This window comes from Amphimedon queenslandica, unplaced genomic scaffold, assembly GCF_000090795.2.
Source record: "Amphimedon queenslandica unplaced genomic scaffold, v1.1 AMPQUscaffold_13433, whole genome shotgun sequence".
In the NCBI taxonomy this organism is placed as follows: domain Eukaryota; kingdom Metazoa; phylum Porifera; class Demospongiae; order Haplosclerida; family Niphatidae; genus Amphimedon; species Amphimedon queenslandica.
The window spans coordinates 22,112-46,251 of NW_003546331.1; the positions used below are offsets into that span (position 1 = coordinate 22,112).

Below are 24,140 nucleotides of genomic sequence, written 5' to 3' on the forward strand. Positions count from 1 at the left end.
AAATAATATTGTGCATAATGACTTACTGCAAGAGAAGTAAGGTGCAGGTAGGTATCCATCAATTCCAATAGCTCCACTACTAGTAAGAACATCAGCTGATACTCTGGTATAATAGTTAGTATCATATGATGGAGACTTGACGTATACAGACACTACAAATGTGTTAGTAGTATATACAGTGTGGGATGGTGGAACCAGTCTAGTACTAGTAGAACTCATGAATGAAGGCTCATATACTGGTGATGCTTCAACAGGCAATGAACCAATGAAGGCTCCATTATCAGTAGCTGATGCTGCATTGACATACACACTGATTCTATGATTATTACTGGTAGCAGGCCTCTGGAACCATTCGTCAGGTAACTGTACTCTAGCTACACAGTATCCTAGATCTGTTGTAGTACAGAATCCAGTGGGATTAGTGTTAGAGAGAGTAGCTAGAGAACTAAATGGAACCACTTGTACTCTTAGCAATGTTGGACCTGCAGTTATGTTTCTATGATCGTAAGCTCTTGCTATAACAGTCACATATCTTGCTGTGTGTGCTACTGTAGAATGGACCAGGTCTCCCTCAAAAACTACAGCCTCAGCTCCACTGTTTATGAGATCAGCATTTTCAAAATCACGAGAGAAAGCTGTTCCAATGCGTCCACTAACTCTAACACTGGTGCCCTGTTCCTCACCAAATAAGTAGCCCACTTCTTGCTTATATGAAGAAGGTGATTCTCTTACTAGTTCCTGTAGCACAAATCCTTTACCAGAAGCACCAAAAGCTATCACTTGTCCTTCAATGACAGTTATTACTACATCAGTAGTGTTTGATAATGAAGGATCTCCTTTATCTGTAGCAATCACTTTGACAGTGCGTGGTGTACCATTCTCAACTACTAGCTTCTGACTAACAGTCAGTTGTCCTGTCACTGTATTGATATCAAAGTAAAATGAGGGCTCTCCATTCTCCATTACTGTATACTCAATCTCTGAGTTCGAGCCAATATCAGCATCAGTAGCATTGATGATGGTAATGTTAGTCCCTATTGATAGATCATCCTCTAGTATAAACTGTCTCTGAGATGGTACAAAGACAGGATGATTATCATTCACATCAGTGATTATGATAGTAATGGAGGCAGTGGTACTTCTTGGTGTTGTACCATTGTCAGTAGCATTGATGATAAGATTGTATTTAGGGACACTTTCTCTATCAAGATGTTCGTTAACCATAATGTAGCCATCCTCTGTGACATCAAAAACATCAGAAGGATAAAGCTCTAATGAAACTGTTCCATTCTCTCCAAAATCTCTATCAGTGACATTAATGAAAGCTGTAGTTATCAGAACAAAGGTATCAGTGTCATTATAGACATCTTCAGCTATATAGAATGTGTAAGGGGCATTGTGGAAGACTGGGCTATTATCATTAATATCTTCAACCATAACAGTCACTACAGTAGTACCAGTTAAAGGATCTGCTCCATTATCTATAGCCAGGACTATTAGCTCGTGTGTTGGTACCTGCTCTCTGTCCAGTGATTTATCTAATGTAATGACACCATGGACAGGATCAATCTTGAACGACGAGTTAAAGTTAGACGAAGGATTTATAGAATAATTGAATTGATTGTTAGGGGATGAGGAGTCATCATCAGAAGCAGATACAGTAGCAACAGAACTGCCAACAGGACTAGCTTCAGACACAGATGCAATGTAGTTAGACTCTGTAAACATAGGAGCATAGTCATTGACATCTGATATTGATATGAGGACAGTGGCAGTTAGTGATGGGGTATCTTGAGGGAAACTTCCAATTACAGTGAGGTTATATGAAGTGCTGCCAGAATCATAATCTAATGGCTCAATGATCTGAAGGCTGCCTAATATAGAGTTGCTTATTACGAAAGGAGTATCTGTTGTTTCTAAGGTATAGCTTAGATCACCGTCAGTAGGGAAAGTGGATTTGACAGCTGTGATGAAGAAGAATGTTTGATTGAGAGTGTAGTTCTCTGGAAGGGGATCAGGTACTGTTATGATGGAGCCATCAAATTGACAGTAATCAGACCTTAGGTTATTTGTGAAATCTTGTAATGAATGAAGGACATTAGCTTGACCCAGATCAACATTATGAAGAGTAGCACCTTCACTTGATGATAAATTGAACTGTGTTAGACCTTGAGAGGAGACTACTACTGATGGGGAGCCGGTAAACAAGGCAGTACGAAGTGGAGAAGTACCAGACAACTCATCAGCAGTTAGTATGAATACTGAGAGACCAATATCACCTTGAATGTAACTAATGGGAGTGAGCAATGAGGCCCTGTATGTTGTATTATCAGTAGTAGTGCCTTCAAATAGTCCAGTACTAGCAGACACACCAGACTCATAGCCTAGGGTAGCTTCAGTCACATTCATCATATTACTAAAACCAGTTGCACTGTCAGATACTAGGAAGAACACATATACTGATGATGATGAGGTCGGGTGTATGGTGGCAGAGAGAGTGAGGACACAGTCGCCTTTTGACACTGGATTAACTACAGGCAAAGCTGTCAAGAATGGCACCAATCCTGTGGTAGCCCTCATCAAGTACAGGAGATCATATACATTGGATACCTGATCAAAAGTGAGGTCTTTGGGAGCGCTGGGTAGTTTACCAACCAAACTATAGGTCATGTTAAGTATATCTTCAACACTTAGAGTATGATCATCATTGATATCACCAAATGTATGAGAGCCATGAGAAGAACGTTTGACTATACTCCTCTTGCCAACAGGAGCTGGATCGACTTTCACTGGTAGGCTGAATGCATTGGTAGCAGCAAAATCAGTGAAAGCGTCATCAAGTATAATGAAGTTAGTTATGTCAATGTTTGTCTCCCCATCTCCAATAGCTTCCCATGCTATTGATGCTATTACTGGTACATTATCAGTAGTACTGATAGATGAACTCACTACCTTAATGACTCCTTCAGGTGATCTTGTACGATGAGCTGAGAAAGCTCTTACACTTGGGCTCACAGACAATACTCTGATTATTTCAGGATCATAAGAAATTAAGATCTCATATGCAGTGAACGATCGGCCAGCATGATTAAGTCGTATATCAGTTGTAAAGTTAGCACCAACTTGTACAGGAGGCTGTGGTATCCCTAACTCTGTACCAATATCCAGTTCTCCAGGTGAGACTGGCTGTACATTAGCAATGAATGATGTTGAGGCACTGGTATTGCCTCTACTGGCAGTCAGTGTACAGGAAGTGTGATAATTCTCTTTAACGACGAGTTGATCACCGACTCTCATAGCAACAGAGTCTGGGGTTATACTGAATGTGAATGGGCTAAGGTTAACGGTGGTCAGGTTAAGTCCATCACTTAATTCAGCTCCTACTGTTATTGCTCTGTTGTTTGTGTCATCTTCATTAGAGAGACTGAGAGACATAGAGAGGATTGAGGCTGGTTCATTACTGATAGTAACAAGTACTGAGTCAGAGAAAGAATGTGCTATTATGGTAATGGTCCTATCACCAAAACCAACACCATATATAGAAATAAGACCAGAACTAAGATTAATATCAATATTGTCTGGAGCCATTTTAAATCCCCATCCGCTAATATCATCTTCACTAGTTCCATCAGAAAGGTCAGCATTAACAACAATACGTGCTTCCTCCCATACTCCAGAGTCTTCAATCTGTCTCAGTGTAACATTCTTACTCAATACTGGTGAGTCAATATTATTATAGTGAATGAATACGTCAATGCCTACAATCCTAACTACAGTAATGTTAGCAGTATCAGAGACAGTAAGTGAGCCATCAGTAAATGAAGCAGTGATGGATCCCAGTGTCTCACTGCTATCTGCTGCTGTTATAGTCTTTGTAGTAGTATCAATAGTGATGGAGCCAGTAGCAGTGACTATACTATTATCAGTGACATCAAGTGTTGTATCATCACTGAAAGTAGCCACTACAGTATATGTTGCCGATTGTTGTATGTCAAGAGTACTGTTAGTTGTAAGTCTTGATGCATCAACTTGTATTTCAAGGGATGATAGATCAGGTGAGTTAACACTGATTGATTCAGTAGTTCTGATTGTTCCAGAGCTGCAAGATGATGGTGTCCAGCTAATAGTAACCTCAGCATTCCCTTTATTAACAGTACGGAATTGATCAGCTCTAGTAACATTAACAGCACTGTCAGTAGAGGAGATATTTAGTGATGGTAGGTCTAGCCTGGCTCCGTCAGTGAAGTACATATAAGCAGAAACAGTAGCTGTTTCATGCAATCGGTTGAGGCCAGCATCACTGTGTGTGGCTGTTGCTCTAATGACAGAATTGGCATCATAAGTATCAGAATCAGTTGTAATGCTCAACGAAGTAAAGATGGTTGGATATAGTCTGTATGGTCTTACTGGCTCATCACTAACAGTCACTACAACTGGTGCAAACAAACTACTGTTATCATCACTTATAGTAATATTAGTGGTACCAGGTCCTACCCCAACTATTCTTGTATAGTCACTATTGAATGAAGCCACACTTGGATCACTACTTGTTAGTCTTGAAAGTGTACCAAATACAAGAGGATTACTATACACTCTAACTTCAGGACTTGTGTCTACTCCTGTACTAAACCTTGCATATACTCTTACTTCAGAGCTCTGATATTCACTAGAACCACTACAGCCATCATATTCAATGCTATTCAACTCAGTATCACTGATACTGATTCTGATGGACTCGGGATACCAGACACGGACTGGTTGAGTGTATGTTAGCTGTGTCTCAGTATGTGTGACTGTAATATCAGTTTGATGACTGCCTTGATACTGAGCTGGAGTCAAAACAATATATGAGCAGTTACTAGCAACATACATAACTTGATTATTTTCAGATACACAGCTAACATCACGTAACCGACTGAACGTATTATTATTATACAGACCAAATACTTCCATTAGCTGATAATCATTAATACCAAATGGTGCATAATTGATCATTTCTGCTCCTGTTGTCAACGAAAAAATTGACACTAATGAAGGAGGCTCTATATATACTGTTCCATTGTCATACGAGAGATTATCCCGATCAATGAAACCAATAGGTTTCTCATATGATAGTGTTCCATACAATGAAGCCAGAGATTTTACTGATCCAAATATGCTAATTGATGCAGTAACAGATGAGTCAACGGAGAATGTCAATTGACCAACGAGATTAGTGCCATAATGGGTAGTAGGGTCAGGAGTCAGAGTAGTTTTGATACAGAGAATAGAAACACTACTGGCAGGCTTTGCTTCAGTTTCACAGGCCCAGTTATCAGTTGTGAAAGACAGCAAAGTGAGTCCAGGAGGTGTATATAGTTCAAAGTGAAATCCTGTTGCTGTAGTTGAGAACAGGCCACTAATAGATACTGTGAAATTAGTGCCTGGAGACACAGGACCATAAGGGAGCTTAAGATAAAGGTTGTCAGGTGATGGTGATATGGTAGGATCTCCTCTAAGAGATACCATGTCAATTAATTTAGAATCCAATCCTTCAACAGTTGATGTTACATTAATTTCTTCATATAGATCAAACCAATTGCTAGGAACAGTAATACTAGACTGACAGAGATTATATGTTGTTGATGACATTACACATGAGAAATCACTGCTAACAGCAGCCACGTCTTCATTACCAGCTGGTTGAATGGATAATGACACATTCTTAGGGTCAATGTTATACCAATTGAATGAACTGTCATACTGAAGGGTGAGAGCTGAGAGAGATGGATCATCTTTATAGACAATGTTTTTGTATAGGAATGAGTTAAACTGGGTAGGTGACTCCTTCACTTTATTTATTTCCACAGATTCAGTGATACTACCTAAACTAGCATATACAACAGTAGTGCTGTTAGTATCACCAATAAGGAATGAAACGTTTTGACTATGACCTCCATCTACTCGTGTTGGTACCCCGATCAAGTGACCAGGCCCAAATAATCGAATATCAGTACGAGTTGGTTCACCAACAACTACACTAATGTTGATAGTACATGTCATCTGTCCACCATCAGTGACTGTAACGGTGACAGGGTAAAATGGATTCAATTCACGACTGAAATCATTAGTTAGAGTGTAAAGGTAAGCTGAAGTATCTGATAGTTTAGTGATACCAAACTGAGGCTGTTGAGAGATAGAGAAGGAGAGTGTGGAGTGATTGGATCCAATATCATTGTCGGATACAGTGAACGTGTAAAACTGTGTACCGACTAACTCATCCTCTGCAACTATTGCAAGCCTCTCATTGGGGTCACATGATGGTGGGTGCTCGTTAATTGGAGATATGTCCACAGTGACATTAACAAGAGCGTAACGACCGGGGGCGGGGCCACCATCCCGTGCTTCAATAATGAGATCGTAACTGGTAGAATTCTCATAATTAAGAGATGTAGTTATACTCACGTAGCCAGTACTGGGATTAATACTGAACACATTATATGGAGACGAATACACAATACTGTATGTTATGGTACTGTTCTCTCCTTCGTCCTCATCAGTAGCATGGACATGGAATATATCAGTATTGACTGGGGTATCCTCTGGTATAGGTGGAGGCATTGTCACTGGGTCAAATACAGGATCATTATCATTCACATCAAGTACATACACATCAAGTGAGCCATACCCAATGTTGGTATTGACATTACCCATGTCTTCAGCTGTTAGTCCGATTGTATAGGAGGCTATTGACTCTCGGTTAAGCTGTACTTTAATTGTCACTTCTCCAGTAGTCTCGTTGATACTGAATGTGTCTTTTATTAGCTGTGAGGGCTCGTAGAATCCATAGGAGACTACAGCATTCTCCAGTGCATCGCTATCATTGGCAAAGACCACAGCAATGACAGAGTTAGGCTCTGCATTTTCATATACATACACAGTGGCATTGCGTGGCTGGAATACTGGCCTATTCTCGTTGATACACTGAGGTGATGTGAATGTTTGATTGATTGAGCGTAAAGGACTAAAACCAAGTGAGCGATCAATAGATAGTGTGTTACCATCCACCACTTCAACGGTTAGTGACACTCTCTCGGGAAAGTCTTCAGGTATTTGGATAGATCCTAGCATTACAGCACTCAAACTGGACGGCATGGTGTTAAAAGCATCACGATGAGCCTGTAGGAGCAAGACACCAGTATCCATTCTATCTATGATCGTTTCTAATTGGAGCTTGTGTACAAGAGTATCAGTGTCAAGACTAGCACCAAAGAATCCACCATAAGTAGTGGACGGTGAGTTACTGGTAGTAGTCGTTTCATACCCATTACTAAGGAAAGGCATGGAGTCATCAAACTCTGATTGGAACTCGGGCTGACGGTTGAAAATACCCACAAGGAGGTAGTCCCTATCATTCACTGCTGACCTATCTCCTCTTGATTCCAGTACGGCCTGTACATTCAAAAAGCAGAGCTGATTGGTGACAGGTGCTACAGTCAGGTTCTTAACAAATTGAATCTGATGGAAGTTGACTCTCAATAAGAAATCAGCATCATTTTCATCACAGGACCCATCGAGATTATAGTCATTGGAAGACTCCATACAAACCTCAGTCAAGTGGTTATAGAAGTAATGCACGTCCTTGACATCAAACACACAGTCACCATTGAGATCACCAGTTTCAGGTGAAGTGCAGTTACAAGGGAGCTGCTCTGTGCAGACAGACTGGACTGGATCAAGAAGACTCAGATCAAGACTAGTATCGGGTACAGTTGGATGAGATGTGTAATTAAATACAATAGAGAGATTGGAGGATTGAGACTCTGAGCTGGATATAACGTCACCGCTAACATTGAGTAGTGTTACAGATCGAGCTCTCAAATAGGTAGCTGTCTGATTGGACTGAGCTCTGAATCTAAGGACAGCCACTTCAGCAATACCACTGATGCTGGTTGATAGGACACCACCAAAGTGAACAAATCCATCATAATAAGTCAGTGAGTTACTAAACCAGTCTCCTTCCCAGTCACTACCAGGACTTACACTCAATAACGAGAGTGAGCTGCTATCATAGCCTACGGCTAACTCTATAGCATCAAGAAGGTTGTTCTTTCCAATGTTAACACGTACAGGCACATCAAAAGGAGTGAGATGAGAGACAGGAGGAGGTACTGAGGAGTTAGAGGGTGCTCCAAGGTCTATCTCTCCAGCTTCAGGATTAGCATTGCAATATAAAGAGACGTTTTGGCTAACAGAGCCAGCTGATGCAGTGATTGTGAGTGGATAGTTGGAACTCTTGAGACAAGTGAACGTACCAAGCTGTGAAACAGTGAGTACATCAGTGTCACTGCTAGTTAGTGTCAATAGGTTTGTATACACAGGCCCGGTCGATGGGTAGGCATTGTTTAATTGACTACCATCAGAGAAATCAACTGTAATGCTCATTTCATTTGGATAGTATATGTAGAAAGAGCTAAGACCAGTGACAGTCACAGGTGAGTTTTCTGATGTTATTGTTATACTGAGTGACTGTTCCAGTGTGTCAGAAGCAGCAGTGATATTAACAACAGAGTCATTAGCTGGTGGAAGCACAACTGATACAATACCATCACTACTGACATTAGCTATCAGTGGACTATTGGAAGAGAATGAAGTATATGATGTAGCTGGCACATATCGAGTCTCATTGACAGTTGACACAACATAAAAGTATGTCAACAACTCTAGTTGTTGATATGAACTAGTGCCTGCTACTGGTGAGAGCCTTGAAGGAGAGTTGAGGTTGTTAAAGTTGGGATAAAGATTGGGAATTATTGAGAGAGAAGATGTCCTTCCAATGAATACAGATATAACCTCAGCAGGGAAGTTGTTATAAGTAATGGTAATATAAGCTGGCCCACTTACATCAGAAGAAAATGCAGACACTACTCTAGAAGATCCTGAACCATTAATAGCCACATTGTCAAAGTACTCATAGCCACAATCAGAAGTCACATCAATTTCAACTGGTGATCCATTAACAGTGTAACGCACTTTGACAGTAAGGTCCGAGGTAGTTGGTAAACCTAGGGACCCTGCGTTAACATTAGCAGCAGCATCTGATGAATGGACAATGAATGGATGAGAGAGTTGTGGAATGAGCTGAGCATCATTCAGTTGAATATTGACATTGTTTGGGTCAGTGAAAACTGTCTGAGTTCCACAGACCCAGCTAGCAGTCAAGACATCACCGGATCCAGAGTTATTAACAGTAATACTGCTATCACTGACACTCAATACAGTGAGGTTGGAGGACTCATACGATAGCCCACTGGATGATGAGATATTTTGATGATAACCATCAGAAAAGATTGCAAATGTAACCAGTTCTGCTGTCTGTCTCTCTACCTCAAAGATATTGTTAAGGATTCCGTTGAATTGAGCCACATCTGATACCAAGAAATCACTTGATATGACAGAAGAAACAGACCGTGAGTAGTACACATCAAGATCAACAGCATGCACCAACTGATTTGTAACACTAACTGACACTTGACCTAAATCAATTCCTGATCTACTTAGATTGATTGCAGCAGTACCCACTCCAGCACCAGTTACATACAAACCAGAGACAGTAGCAACACCTGTATTAGTGGACAGTATAGTTGGTATTAGATCCTCTACATGAACCATAGTGCTTTTTGTTGATCCTGCACTGGGTCTATAGGTAGCTATGGCTTGGATCTGTGTAGTTTGATACATAGAATTACAGTTCTCAATAGCATTGAGTGTATTGTCAGTGAGAGAGACAGTAAGAGGTAAGTCTGGATACCACACTTCAAATGAGAGGTCCTTCAATATGGTCAAACCTCCAGAAGTGATATTAAAGGTAACTGTCACTGATTCAGTACCATTTGGCTCACTACCATCAACATAGACAGAAATACAAGCAGAGCCTGTCTTGAGTACATCAGTATCCTCAGAAGAACAAGTCTTACCAGTGTATATGGCACTGGATGTTGGGACAGGGCCGGAATACACTCCAGTTGTTGAGATGTATATATCAAAACGAGTGCCCTGGATGACTGCTTTATTGTAGATCCTGGTCCTTGGAGCATGAGCAAATACATCCAGTAGAGTGGAAGAGGTTGTGTATATTGTACCAGGCCCTGTAGTGCATGTATCCCTTGAGAGAGTGAGGACAGATGAGAATGTGGTGGTACTGCCTGTAGTGTCAATGGCGTCAAGGACTTCACATGTTACTGAGATTTCTGATGAAGCAGTTGAAGAGACTTGGAAATTAATTTTAAACAAATCCAAGGCCTCGCTGCCATTGCTAGTCGAGTTACTAGATCTTGTAATTTGAACAAAGGCCTCAGTCTCACCAGAGACATCATGCCTAGTTGCCCAATCATCAGTTGAATATAGTTCGGCTCCAGTGAATCTTAACCCATCATTGCTGGAACACTTTACGCCAAGAGATGAGATGACACGTCTCTGAGACGAGGAGGCACTTACACGTATTGATCCAGCCTCCCCTTGATAGAGAGTGTAATAAGGAAGCCAAAACAATACATTATCATCATCATCACCACCAGTCTCTGTATTACCAGAAGCAACATTAACATCACTACACACAGCAGTGGTATTGGGTCTGGGTACAATACTAACACTGTCACTGAATTGAGTCTGAGCCCCACCAGCTAGATAATAACTAACACTAATAGCTCCATTACTAGCTGAGAACCATGATGAAGGGATGGTAACTGATACTTTAGCAATTGCTGAAGTGTCCGTGGTAGAAGATCCAGTTACATTCATTCCATTGTAACTGGCTGTTACATACACTGTAGTTGTAGCAATTGAATCAGAGCCTTCAGCATCTAATGCTTGTAGGACAGCATGTATCTCTGGCTTATCATGATAGACCTCAGTAGTAGCTAGTACACCACTGAGACTTGCTGCTGGATTAGGACTTGGAGAAAAGGTTAATGTATCCCTCATTGGGCCAAAGCTAGTAGTCAAGGTTTTAGTATTGCCAACGTAAGCATCATAAAAGTAACTGTGGTCACGTGAGAATGAGGTTGATGAATCTCTGACAGGATCAGAGACAGGGAAGCCTCTGTTTGACTCTATGCCAACAGGAATGACCCCACCACCAACAATCACATACACTAATGCAGTACCAGTCTTAACGTCATTAGTACCACTATCAGATACACGTATGGTAGCTTTGTGAAGATGTGTAGTGTCACGATCCAAATCAATATTAGCAGTGAGCTCTGCAGTGACATTATCAATGGATACATCAGTACTGTCAATTATGTCATAGAACAGCGGATAAGAGCAAATGTCACGATCAGCGGCTTCATATGTGCCTAGTTTAGTACCAATGGAAGACCCATCTCGCACCTGGAAGACATACTCTGGCCTGTCAAAGTAAGGTGCAATACTGTTATCATCATAAACTAGGAGTGTGATGGTCATTGTGGTTTGAAAGTTGAGGGTGCCGCCTGGTTTATCCTGAGCAGTCACGTTAAACACATACGTGGCATTAACTGTTGTACAGAGCGAGTCATTAGTGATAATAGCACCAGTTGTCCCATTGATAAAGAATGGGAGAGGAGATGAAGAGAGACTGACCAGTGGAGTGTATGTGATTGGTCTGTCATTACTGGTATCAGCATCAAAGGCTCGTATTGTTATGATTTGTGATCCCACCTCTGTGTTCTCAGTTTGGTAATACATTGAGCTCACGCCAACAAATATTGGTGGTGAGTCATCAATATCCAGTACAGCAATGAACAATGTTGTATTGTCTTCAAGTGAGGGTGATCCCAGATCATAGGCTGTGATTGTTAGTGTGTAACTTTGTTGACGCTCACGATCAAGTGACTTAAAGACTGATACAATACCTGTTACATTATCAATACTGAAATCATCTTTACCCTCGCCATCTGATATGCGATATCTTATCTCAGCATTGATACCAGAGTCATCATCAGATACCTGCATCCTTACGCCAAGCTCAGTTCCACTGGTGGAATTCTCTACAATAGAGTCAGAGTAATTTAATTTCTCAAACATTGGAGCATTGTCATTGACATCAAGTACTTGAATGAATACTGATGTGGTTCCGTTGAGCGATGGGACGCCAAGGTCTTCAGCGAAAAACTCAACTGTAAAGTTTTTAATTTCTTCGTAGTCTATGGGACCTTCGACAGTTACTCTTCCGGTAGTCTGCTCGATATCAAACTCTGTTAAATTCTCTGAGAGGATAAAGTAATGAATGACATTGTCTTCTTCATTGATGGCATCTGATGAACAGAATGAGCCATCATCATCATCAACAGCCTCTAATGTATCAACCAGTGTGCCTGAAGGACTGTTCTCATATACTGTCCAATTGTAGGGAGGAAAGAAGGTTGGAGAATTGTCATTCTCTTCACATATTGAGAGGTAGGTGGTTTGTGTTGGGGCGAAGTGGCCATTGACAATTCGGAAAATCAATTGGAATTTGTATATACCTTCTCTATCAAATCTACTAGCAGCAGTTAATTCACCAGTACTGGAGTTGAGAGAGAAATACTGACCTGCTACATTAGGAGCACTAGCATCTCTAAAGTTATTTTGATTCACCTGGTAAGCAGAGACCAATTCAAAAGTGAGAGCAGCATTAGTACCAATATCAGCATCAGTAGCAGTGACTGTTATAATGCTTGCTCCTATATTGTTATTCTCTGATATGCTATACTCATCAGGTGATGTGAATACTGGGGAATTATCATTAGCGTCAGTTACTGTGATATCAATGTAAGTATAATTGTAGAGCGGATTGCTATCAGAGTCAGATATGGTTACTGTGAGTGTGTAATTGGATATAAGTTCCCTATCCAGTGACCTGTTGAGGGATAAAGCACCAGAAGTTGCATTCAAAGTGAAGTATGGAGGAGTGTAATCACCATCAGTTATGGTGTATCTTAATTCTTTATTCTCAGGGTCAATGTCTGCATCAGTAGCTGATACTGTTAACAGTATGCCTGATGGAAGTGAGGTATCCTCATTAACGTCTTTAGTATAAGTATCTTGACCAGGTATAGGTGCATTGTCATTAACATCAAGGACATTGACAGTAAACGTGGCAGTTGCATTTTTCCTAGTGTATATGTGTGGTCCCTGATCAGTGGCTGTTACCAATGCATTGATAACAGAATATGACTCTCTATCAAGTTTTTTAGCAACAGTTACATTACCACTCACAGGATCAATAGCTAGCAGACCATCTTGGCTAGGATCTACAAATGATATGGTGAATCTAATGTCACCAGCAGGAAGAGGAGAGTCAGCATCTGTTGCTGAAAATATGTCAATGAGTCTTCCAATGGCATAATCTTCAAATACGGTCTGAGTACGAGGATTTATCACTGGTGTGTGGTTATTGTAGCAGAGATAAGCTGCAAAGCTGTTATTGAAATTAGTCTGAGGATTAAAACCAACTGGAAGGCTAACAGTTACACTAGGACCACTCCCACTGGTTGATATGGGTACCTCAGTCTCTAGCGATCCAAAAGACACTGGAGATGCCGGGTTTCCAATGACAACAAGACTCCGCCCATTAATAGAGGTCCTCTTATCACCATAAATGAAAACAAATCCGATATTGGTTCTAGAGATATTATTTGGGAGAGTTTGTACTTCAAAAACACCATTGCCACGATAACTAGGCTCGATCCAAGCACCATGACTATCAGTTGGGCTCTTCTCAGTTGAAATGGTCTGACCAAAGTGAAGGATAGTGTTCTTATATTCCTCCAAGAAGTCAGAACTTTCATGGAACATGCCCATTATAAGGTAGGTATTCTCAGTAGTTATTGGATCACCATTGGCCCAATTGAGTGTAACATTGATTGTCAGTATACAGTCAGAATATTGGGCATCTATTGGTCTCACTAAAACATCAGCTACCAGTGGATATATACCAAGGATACCTCCTAGGAGTCTATTAGCATCCAGTGGTGTTATTCTACTGCTCTTGTCAGCATCCATAGCCTCAAACTGTCTATCAGAGAGACTCGTCTTATCAGAGCTTTGCTCTATGACAGCTATCAAATCAACAATATCAAACACACAGTCAAGATTAGCATCACCAGAGAGAGGAGTGACAGAGCATTGACTCTCACTGCATGGAGGAGAGGCACAGCGAGATGCAGTAGAGAAGGATGGGTCAGCGATAATGCTAGAGTTTCTAACTGTCCCTGCTCCAATGGCAAGACTGATAGTGCCAGCATTTGATGCCTTAGGTTCAGTAGCTGATGCAATAGGAGAGAATGTGGTGGAGTACTTGTTAAGAGATATGACATCCACAGCAATGTAGGCATTGCCATTTTCTAACACTGTGAAGTTCAAATCAGCTAAATGCATTCGCTCAGTTCCCTCTGTGTCATGACGGAAAACAGCAGCAAACTCAACTAGGCCGGGATTATCTTGATAATACGATGAATCAAACAGAGCATTAGTTATAGCATTGCCTGCAGTAGGTCTAGAGTTCAATCCCAGTACTGTAGAGTCATACCTCACTCTTAAATGAGCTGCACCAACACTAGAGGAATTAGCATTGACGTATACAGGTAGGAGGAATGATTGACCAGCTGTAAGAGAAGAGAGAGCAGAGTTACCATTGCTACCAATATCAGCCTCTCCCAGGACTGGCTTGATATTAGCCTGTACAGTTATGGTTTCCTCAATAGTCATTTCCTCTATCTTTACTGTTAGGGTGACAGGAGAGTAAGAATTACCAAGAAGTCTCATGACACCTGTCTCTTCATCTATGCTTATCAGGTCAGGGTCTGAAGATTTAAAGGTTACCAAACCATTAATATATGGAGCATTAGAGCTTGTAAACATGAGGTTAGATATTGAAGTTCCATCGCTAAGACTGAGAGCTAGTTTAGAAACGTAAGAACTGGAGTTCCAGGTATCTGAGAATGTAGACCCAAAGCTAACCTCAAATGCATCAATGCTAGATACAGTAAGAGTCTCATCAATAGCAGCAATCTTAACAGAATCAGTATAACCAGGGATTGAAGCAGTGACTGTTACATTACCAGACTCACTGGGGGTAAGTACTCCTTCACTAGTGACTGAAGCAGCAGACCCAGTGACAGCATAGCTAGCAGCATTAGTTAGATCCATAGTCTCACCATTATTAAGAGTAGCAGTCAAACGAAGTTGGACTACTTGATATGACTCGGTATTATTAATGAGTTTAACTGATGATACACTGCTTGCACCAGAATAGCTTGGATAAGGCAAGGCAACTAGTTTTACACTAGTGATATTGAGGACTTCAACTGTGATTGAATCTGATGTCACATCAATATCATGTGACATATAGCGTATGGTAACATTAGTACTAGCACTGGTTGAGCTTGAAGAGGTTACACTAGCACTGCCACCAGTAAAGGAAAGGAAGGAGCCTGAGTCACTGAAAATAGCTCTAGCATCAGTTGTCACTGTAATCTTAAACCCATCACTGTGTACTAGTCTAGCAGACACTGTGGCAGTTGATGGTAATGACAGGATGGATGAGTATCCTGGGACTGCAAATCTTGTTGAACTAATACTGAGCTCAGTCCTATTGATGGAAAGGAGTTCAATGTCTACTCGTTCGCGTGAGCTATGAAGTAATTGGGAATTACAGGATGATGGGTTCGACCAGTTTCCTTGAAGGAAGAGGCCCTCACCTCCACCACGTACAATGACATTCTGAGAGTCCGAAACAGTGACCACTCCTGTGTTCAGAGATGTAAGATTCAGCCCAGGAGAGCTTGAGATCTCATAGTTCCTACCATTTGAGAGGACAACTTCTGTGACAACGGTCACTTGGGTATCAATGTGACTAAAATCATCAACAATAGTGACCTGGGCTGTACCAGTGAATGGTAGGCTGGTAGATACAGAGGAGAGAGGAGACGATTGCAGTGATGTTTGTAGGTTAAAGCTCATGTCATCAATGGTGACAAGTGAGTCCGAGACAGTTACTGATCTAGTGGTACTAACTCCATTAATAGTGATAGTGATGTCAGCATTACCTGGTGATACACCAACTCCTTTAAGACCTCTATCACCAACAGTGTCTACCCTTACAATAGAAGCATCGCTTGATGTTACTTGATCAATAACTAGTGGAGTGATGGTTGCTGTCTCTTTTAGACTCCCTGACACAAATTCCATGTTAACATTAATGGGCACTTCTTCATATACATTAGAGCAACTGCTTGTTTGTGCTCCTGATATTCTCTTCAGCTCATTAAAAGCTACTACAATGTCTACAGTATCTGTAAGAGGATACCAAACCCTGACAGACACGCTTGTATTATGACCCAATGTATCATTGATTGATAGAGTAGCCTTGGGTGTGCCTTGTGTTTCCGAGCCATTGAGATATAAACTGCAATTATCAAAAAGACGAATAGAAGTGGATGAGTCAAGACTACACTCAATGCCGTCAGTAACATTAACAACACGTCCATTATTATTAACACCAATAGTGTACACATTGACTATCACACTCTGCCCATTGAGATGAGCTGAATTGAGGACACCGTTACTTGTAGCATAAGAGTAGAGTTTCTCTGTTATTACTGGTGCCACGAGAACGCCTCCCCTACTAGCAGTACAACTAGTCTCATTCATTAAACTGATATGAGATGCAGGGGCATTGGTAAACACTTCTCTATTACGAATATTAACCAAATGATCTACTGTACAATCAAAAGTAACATAGCTCTGTTCTGATGCTGAGTAGTCATCAGAGACACTGTATTTTAGAGTAACCAATGACTGAAGACTAGTGCTTTGGTTAGCAGTAGTAAGAGTATTAATACCACTGACAGAGATAGAGCCATCAGTTGAAGTGACAGATACAATAAAGTTTCCTTGAGGCTCAAACTCATCAAAGACCAGGCCATTACCAGTCTCACAAGTTACAAGGAAATTCTTAATATCATAGTCAGCATTTGCTCTAAGAGTCACTTCAAACTCCTCTCCAGGATAATATACTTGTGATGGTATGGAGACAGTGAGTCGAGGAGAAGCAACTGAAGATGGGCATGGAGTGTGAGTGGTCAGTGAGACTTCACCTAGTTGATTTAGATCAGAGTCAGAGAGTGAGAGACCGTAATACACAACTGCATCATTCACATTACCAAACCATGAACTAGGGATATCTATACTAGCCACACACACACTCCCGTCATATTGATCAGAGTAGCACGAACCATTGATGTTGTCCTGACCGGATGCTTCTATCATTACAAATATCTTAGTCCTCATTAGCTCTACACGCTGGTAGTTAAGAGCTTCAGATTGAAAAGCAACCTTCAACTGTGGTCTATCTGAATAGACTGTACTAGTGATGATCACTGGATCAATGGTCTCTATGGATGGGCGCTCAAAAACTAGTGGTGATGCCATCTCGGTTTGTCCTAGCTTATAATGTAAGGTTGGTGTGTTTTTGAGGCTCAGTCCATCATAAAGCCATATGTCTTGTTGGTAAGTTTCTTGAGATGCTCTTGAAATGGTGGGTATGGTCAGAGCTCCTTCAGCAGATATACTCAATGGTAGCAGTTGTCCTACTAGTATGATGAGTCTTACAGTAGTAGTGTGATCGGAGAGGAGGTTATTGCCACCATCTGTGGCTCTCAATATTAGGGTGAATGAGAGATCATCAACAGTGAGATCCCGGGCAAGTGTAATGGTACCTGTATTGGTATCAATGATAAACGTGTTGTTCTCATTCCCACTATCAATGCTATAGAAAGGACCTTCAGAGCAAATATCCCCATCAGTAGCCAGCACAGGCTCTGAGAATACAGTGGTACCATTAGTTGCTAGCTCATCAATACGACTAACGTATGATGGCCGAAGGAACGACGGAGTGTGGCTGTTCTCTTCATACACAAGCACAGTAACAGCAGCAGTGTCACTGAGACTCTCATTAAGATTGTCTTTAGCAGTCACTGTGAATGTGTAGGTCTGGAGAGACTCGGTAGCAAAGCAAAGCTTATTAATAACCTTAAGGTTACCAGTGCTTGATATTATAGAGAAGCGATTGGTAGGCCCACTCTTCTGGACAAGATCATAAACAGTGATGGCATTGTTGCCCAAGTCCTTATCAGTAGCTGTGATATCGGTTATCAGGTCATTCACTGCCGTGTTTTCTGATATGTTAAATATGTAGGTTTCTTGAGAGAGATCTGGTGGATTGTCATTTTCATCTACCACATTAATGAGGACATCAGCAGTGTCCAAAAGTCCCTGGACATCCTCAGCCACTACTCTCCTAGTTATATTATTACCAGTTGTCTCACGATCCACAGGAACATTGGTTGTATATACAATACCAGTTTGATTATCAATAGTGAAATAACCCAATGGATCAAACATAGAGAATGTTACTACTCCAGTTCCATTAGCATCAAGATCAGTGGCAAACACTTGAGCTACTTGTACACCAGGTCCAGCGTTTTCAGTCATAACCCCACTAAACAGGTCTTGAGTGAAATCAGGAGCTTCATCATCAATATCTTTAATATTGACAGTTACTGTGACTGTAGTGGTTAGCTGTGGGTCTCCCAAATCATGAGCAATGACACTAAGGTGATAGATGGAACGATTCTCGTTATCAAGTGGAGGAATAGTAGCAATAGAGCCAGACTCAGAATCAATACTGAAGCGGCCGTAGTCACCACTTACAATCCCATACCTTACTGCAGAGTTATTGGTATTAGGCCTGTCACCATCAGTAGCAATCACACGGAGTACCACTATATTGTTGACAGTGTGTTCTGTGATTGATGAGGAATAGCTTTCTTGTGAGAACTTTGGTGCAATATCGTTGACGTCAGTAATAGTGATAACCAGGTCAGCTGTTGTGTTGAGCATAGAGTCACCCATGTTTACAATAGGTGCATCACCAAAGCCACTGGAATCGTGAGCAATGTTATCCCCACTAGCTTCTGTGCCAGCCCTATCACTAGCAATAACTGTTAGCGTGAACTCTCTATCACCCATATCATAGTCTAAAAGATTGTTACCAGCCATACGAATTACACCAGTTTCATTGTTGATGATGAAAAGATCTCCAAAGTCATCAGATGGAGCTAGACTGTAAGTGATCTTACCATTAACACTGGTGTCTGCATCAGTGGCAATAGCAGTGAATACAATGGTAGTGTTTGATGCTGATTCAGCCAGTGTGGTTACATTAGGAAGATTGGTAAATTGAGGGCTATTGTCATTAGACTCTAGCACTCTAACTCTAACTGTCACAGTAGCAGTGTTCACTGAGTCAGTCGCCTGTGCTATCAGTGAATATGTCCTCATTTCTGTCTCGAAATCAAGCTTTTCCTTTATACTCAGAGCAGCAGTGATAGAGTCAATGCTAAACTTGCCATAGTCAGTCTCATTGAGCCCATTATCAATAAGAGAGTAGCGGACCTGTGCATTCGGCTCAGAGTCAATATCAATAGCTCTCACGTAAGTAATGACATAACCAACTGGTTGAATCTCACGGACAGACTCATTGTAAATGCTCCTCTGAAATACAGGGACTTCATCATTCTCGTCCTCCACACTTATACTGATTGTCAGAGGTTCTGAACGACGGACTGGTTTACCATTGTCAATAGCAATCACTGTTAAATTATATTCACGCTCCAACTCATAGTCAAGGGAATCGTTAGAATTGACTGAAATGGCTCCAGTGTTTTTATCAACGCTGAACACATCAGTATCACCACCAGTCGCTTCAAATGTCATTGTATTAGGGTCAATATCAGAGGTAGTGATTGTATAAAATTGGAAACCGGAGTCTGAATTCTCAGGAACTGTTGCTGTGACTGGTGACGTTATGACTGGATCATGCTCATTGATGTCAGTAATTACAACAAGGTAGCTAATGGAGTCACTGCGCTGTGGCTCACCCCCATCGGTAGCTGTAATGAAAAGTGAACACTCCAAGTTAAATATATTTGACTCTACATCAATAGGTGAGCTAAGCATTACTCTACCAGTGAGTGGATCAAGGGTATATGTTGAGTTAGCGTTACAATCCGAAGGGAAGCTTGATTCTATTCGATAAGTAAGCCTAGCGTTAACACCAGAGTCAGCATCTGTGGCAGTGACAATAAAAACTGTTTCATTTATTGTTGTGTTCTCCGGTATGAGTACACGCTCAAATACACTGGGAAATACAGGAGCATTGTCATTAGCATCACTAAGAACGACACTCAATGTAACGTTAGTACTCAGAGGCTCATCTCCATCATCAGTAGCTGTTATTGTTAGGTTATACACACGAGGCTCTTCGTCATAGTCAAAGCTACCCATTCCATAGATAGTGCCAGAGTCTTCATCGATGCTAAACTGAGAGTAATCATCATCAGCTATAGAGTAAGATATATCAGCATTGCTGCCACTGTCGGCATCAGTAGCTGTCAGGGTTGTGATGTATATTTGTGTATAAGACCCTTCCAGTAGTGAAGCAGTGTAGCTAGTATCGGTAAATGATGGTGGATTATCATTGACATCACTCTCTCTCAGTGTTACATTAACCCTTGCTACATTTATACCATCAGCAGCCTCTATCACCAACAAGTACTGGTTGGGGAGAGCCTCGTAATTAAAAGGCACATCCCTTGTTGAAATAATCCCAGTGTCGTATTCAATTTCAAAAAAGGTCTTGTTACCACTATGTATGGAGTAAGTGATGTTTCCATGATTACCAGTATCAGCATCAGTAGCAGTGACAGTCAGGATAGGATAGCCAGGGTCAGCATCTTCGGGGAAGGAGGCAGAGTAAGAGGAACTTGAGAAAACTGGAGGATTGTTATTAACATCAGCAACAATTAGTCTACATTGTACATTCACATAATATGCTCCATCTGTTACTTGGATCGTTAGAGTGTAAGTCTTGACTTCCATCATTTCAAGCAAGATGATATCACCATTGGTCTGATTAATAGTGAATGTACCCTCGCTTCCGCTAATTATGTAATATCTTAGCTTATTTTGGCTGACTGAATCAGGATCTGAGGCCTTTACAACATCAGTCACAATGTCGCCCACTGCCAGTCCCTCTGAAGGCCTTACAGTGTAAGGTGTGTTGGTAAATACAGGTGGATTGTCATTTACATCGTCAACAGTGACAATTATATTAGCTGTATCATTTAGTCCACCTTCATCAGTGGCCACTACAGTGATAGACCACTCTTCCATTGACTCATAGTCAAGAGATGCTTGTAGACTGATGTCTCCAGTTCGATTGTTAATAGTGAACGGGAAAACAGGAGGAAGGTTGCAAGGTGGTTCGGTTGGCCCTGTAGTTGGTTCTTCATTATCATCTCCTCCACTACCACTCAGAGTCTCATTCCCAAACCCACTGCTACTATCCTCTCCAATTCCTTCAGACTCTACAATACTAACAGGACAGGCCTGAGGTTTTGCTGCATAGCCTGATGGGGTCAGTAATGAATAAATAATGACTGCATTAGATCCTGTGTCTGTAGTCTCGGTAGCTTCAACTTGCAATATATCCTCATTAAGCTCATGATCTTCATCTATAGACAATGTGTAGGTTGCTTGTGAGAACACTGGGGCCATGTTCACATCAGACACTGTAAAGACAACAACAGCTGTATCATCACGTGGAGGCGTGCCACCATCAGCAGCTTGTACTATTAAAGTATAGGAGGGGACTACACTGAAATGTGGAAGTGACTTTGCTATTTTTATTTCTCCAGTAGATGGTGTGATATTAAAGTATCCCTGAGGTTGAGAGAAAGTTATGGAGTAAGTGATGGTACGATATGCTGGTAACGTATCATCATCAGTAGCATTCACTCGTAGTGCAGTATAGCCAACTCCAGCAGTCTCTGGAATAGACTCACGATACTCTGTCCTGGTGAAGACAGGTGAGTGATCATTGGCATCCACTACACTCACTATAACACTAGCAGTATCATTCAGTGAGGGATTACCAGGATTATAAGCAACAGCTGTAAACTCAAAGTAGTTGTTAGTCTCATAGTCAAGAGAGACTGAAGTAGTGATAAGCCCAGTAGTAAGACCAATGGTAAAGGAGTCTGTATCTAAGAGCTTGTAATTAATGACAGAGTTAGTGTCATTATCACTAGCATATACTGTAAGGACACTTGCCCCTGACAAGTTCTCAATCACAGAGCCTTCATACTGGCTAGCATTGAATTCAGGAGGAAGGTCGTTGAAATCAGTGATTGTGATATTAACCACTGCAGTATCAAATGTCAGAAAGGAATTAGAAGAAGCAGTGACATTGAATTGGTATGACCTGGTACCTAAATCAAAATCAAGTGATTTATTGAGGCTGAGGACACCAGTTGTTTCATTGAGTACAAATGGGAATTGATCGTTTTGAGTTGATTGGAACCGATACATGATGACGTGAGTAACATCGGAATCAACAGCAACAAGAGTGAGTACAGTATAACCAGGACGCTCATTCTCAGAGACAGATACTGAGTAAACATCCTGTGAGAACTGAGGTATGTGATCATCAGCATTAGTCAATCTTATGTTGACAGTAGCTGGCATTGAGAAGTAGCCCACTTCATCATTAGCAATGACTATAAACGAGTAACTGGAGCGAGTTTCAAAGTCAAGTTCACCAGAGACTGTCACAAAATTGGTACCATTAAGAGAGAAAGGAGCACCTAACGTATGAGCGGTGATTGTTATAATTGCTCCTTCATCGGGATCAGTGGCTGTTATCTGCAATGGTTGAGTAGTACCAGCCAAGTACACTAGATCACCAATAGCAGCAGTCTCAGTGACAGTACCGTTGAATACTTGAGAAGTGAATTCGGGAGGATGATCACTAATATCAGTAACAGTTATAATGAGTGGTACAGAGCTATTGAGTGAAGGACTACCATAATCACTTGCTGTTATGGTAAGATTGAAAGTTGGAGTAGTCTCGCGATCAATACTACCACTAGCCACAGTAATTATGGCAGTGTCTGGATCAATGGCAAAGGAATCGCCAATGTTACCACCAGTGATACTGTAGGCTATGTTAGAATTATTACCAGGACTATCTATATCAGAGGCAAAGATTGAAGCAATGACAACTATGTCAATCGAAGATGATTCTAGAACATTAGCTGCATAGCCACTCTTATTAAACAAAGGTGGGTTGTCATTAAAATCTGTCACTGTGACAAAAAGGGTAGCAGTGCCATTATTACCAGCAGTATCGGTAGCATAAAGTGTGAAAGTGTAATTCTTAACAGTCTCATAGTCCAATGGTGTATTTAATTGGAGAATGGCATTATTTTCAAGGATAGTGAATGGAGTCTGTGGACTGATGGAATAATCAAGTACAATACCAAGATCAGGGTCAGTAGCCTCAATACCAACTGATGTGATATCAGTTGAGAGTGGAGTATCCTCCCTCAGTGTTAGATAGTACGACTGTTGAACAAAGACAGGATCAGAGTCATCAAGATCAGTAACAGAAAGAATGGCAGTGTCAAGGTCTATTCCTCCAGATCTAGAGTCCTGTACAACAATACTGATCCTAAAACAAGTAATATCGAATGAGTATCCATATGGGCATGCTATGCTATTTGATATTGCTTCACGGTCAATGTCCTTATCAGTGAATATAAAACCACTAGCATTGATAGAGAGGACAAGATCAGGTGAAGACAAAGTGTACTCCAAGTTACTATCAGCATCTTGATCACTAGCAATGACTCTACCAACTAGTGTACCAGGATTAATGTTCTCTGTTATACTGATATCGTTAAACTGTTCAATGATGACTGGGTACTCATTCACATCTGTGATACTGATAACAACAGTAGTGTTATCAAAGCAATTGTTAGGACGATCGGCTTGACAGACTGTGACTTTCAGTATGTACTCCTGTGTATGATTCTCACGATCAAAAGTGACTCTAGAAGTAATGAGACCAGTTTGATTATTAAGAGCAAAGTAGGAAGCAGCTTCAGAAGAGGTGGCACTATAGTCAATGAAGTAAACTTTCTCTACACCTAAGTCACTATCAGGAGCATTGACACTGCCAATGCTGTAATTAACAGGAGAATTCTCAGGTATGCTATATCTGTATGTAGCCATTG

General features: G+C 41.1%; 1 protein-coding gene across 1 annotated transcript in view; it reads right to left on the reverse strand.

Moving 5' to 3' along the window:
• The window catches only part of LOC105312562 (uncharacterized), a 28,839-nt gene extending 4,699 nt beyond the window's left edge, over nucleotides 1–24,140 (reverse strand). Inside the window, exon 1 of the mRNA XM_011405304.2 lies at nucleotides 27–24,140. Within this exon, the coding sequence (XP_011403606.2) occupies nucleotides 27–24,138 (24,112 nt within the window). The 5' untranslated portion in view covers nucleotides 24,139–24,140. The remainder of the gene's footprint in view (nucleotides 1–26) is intronic.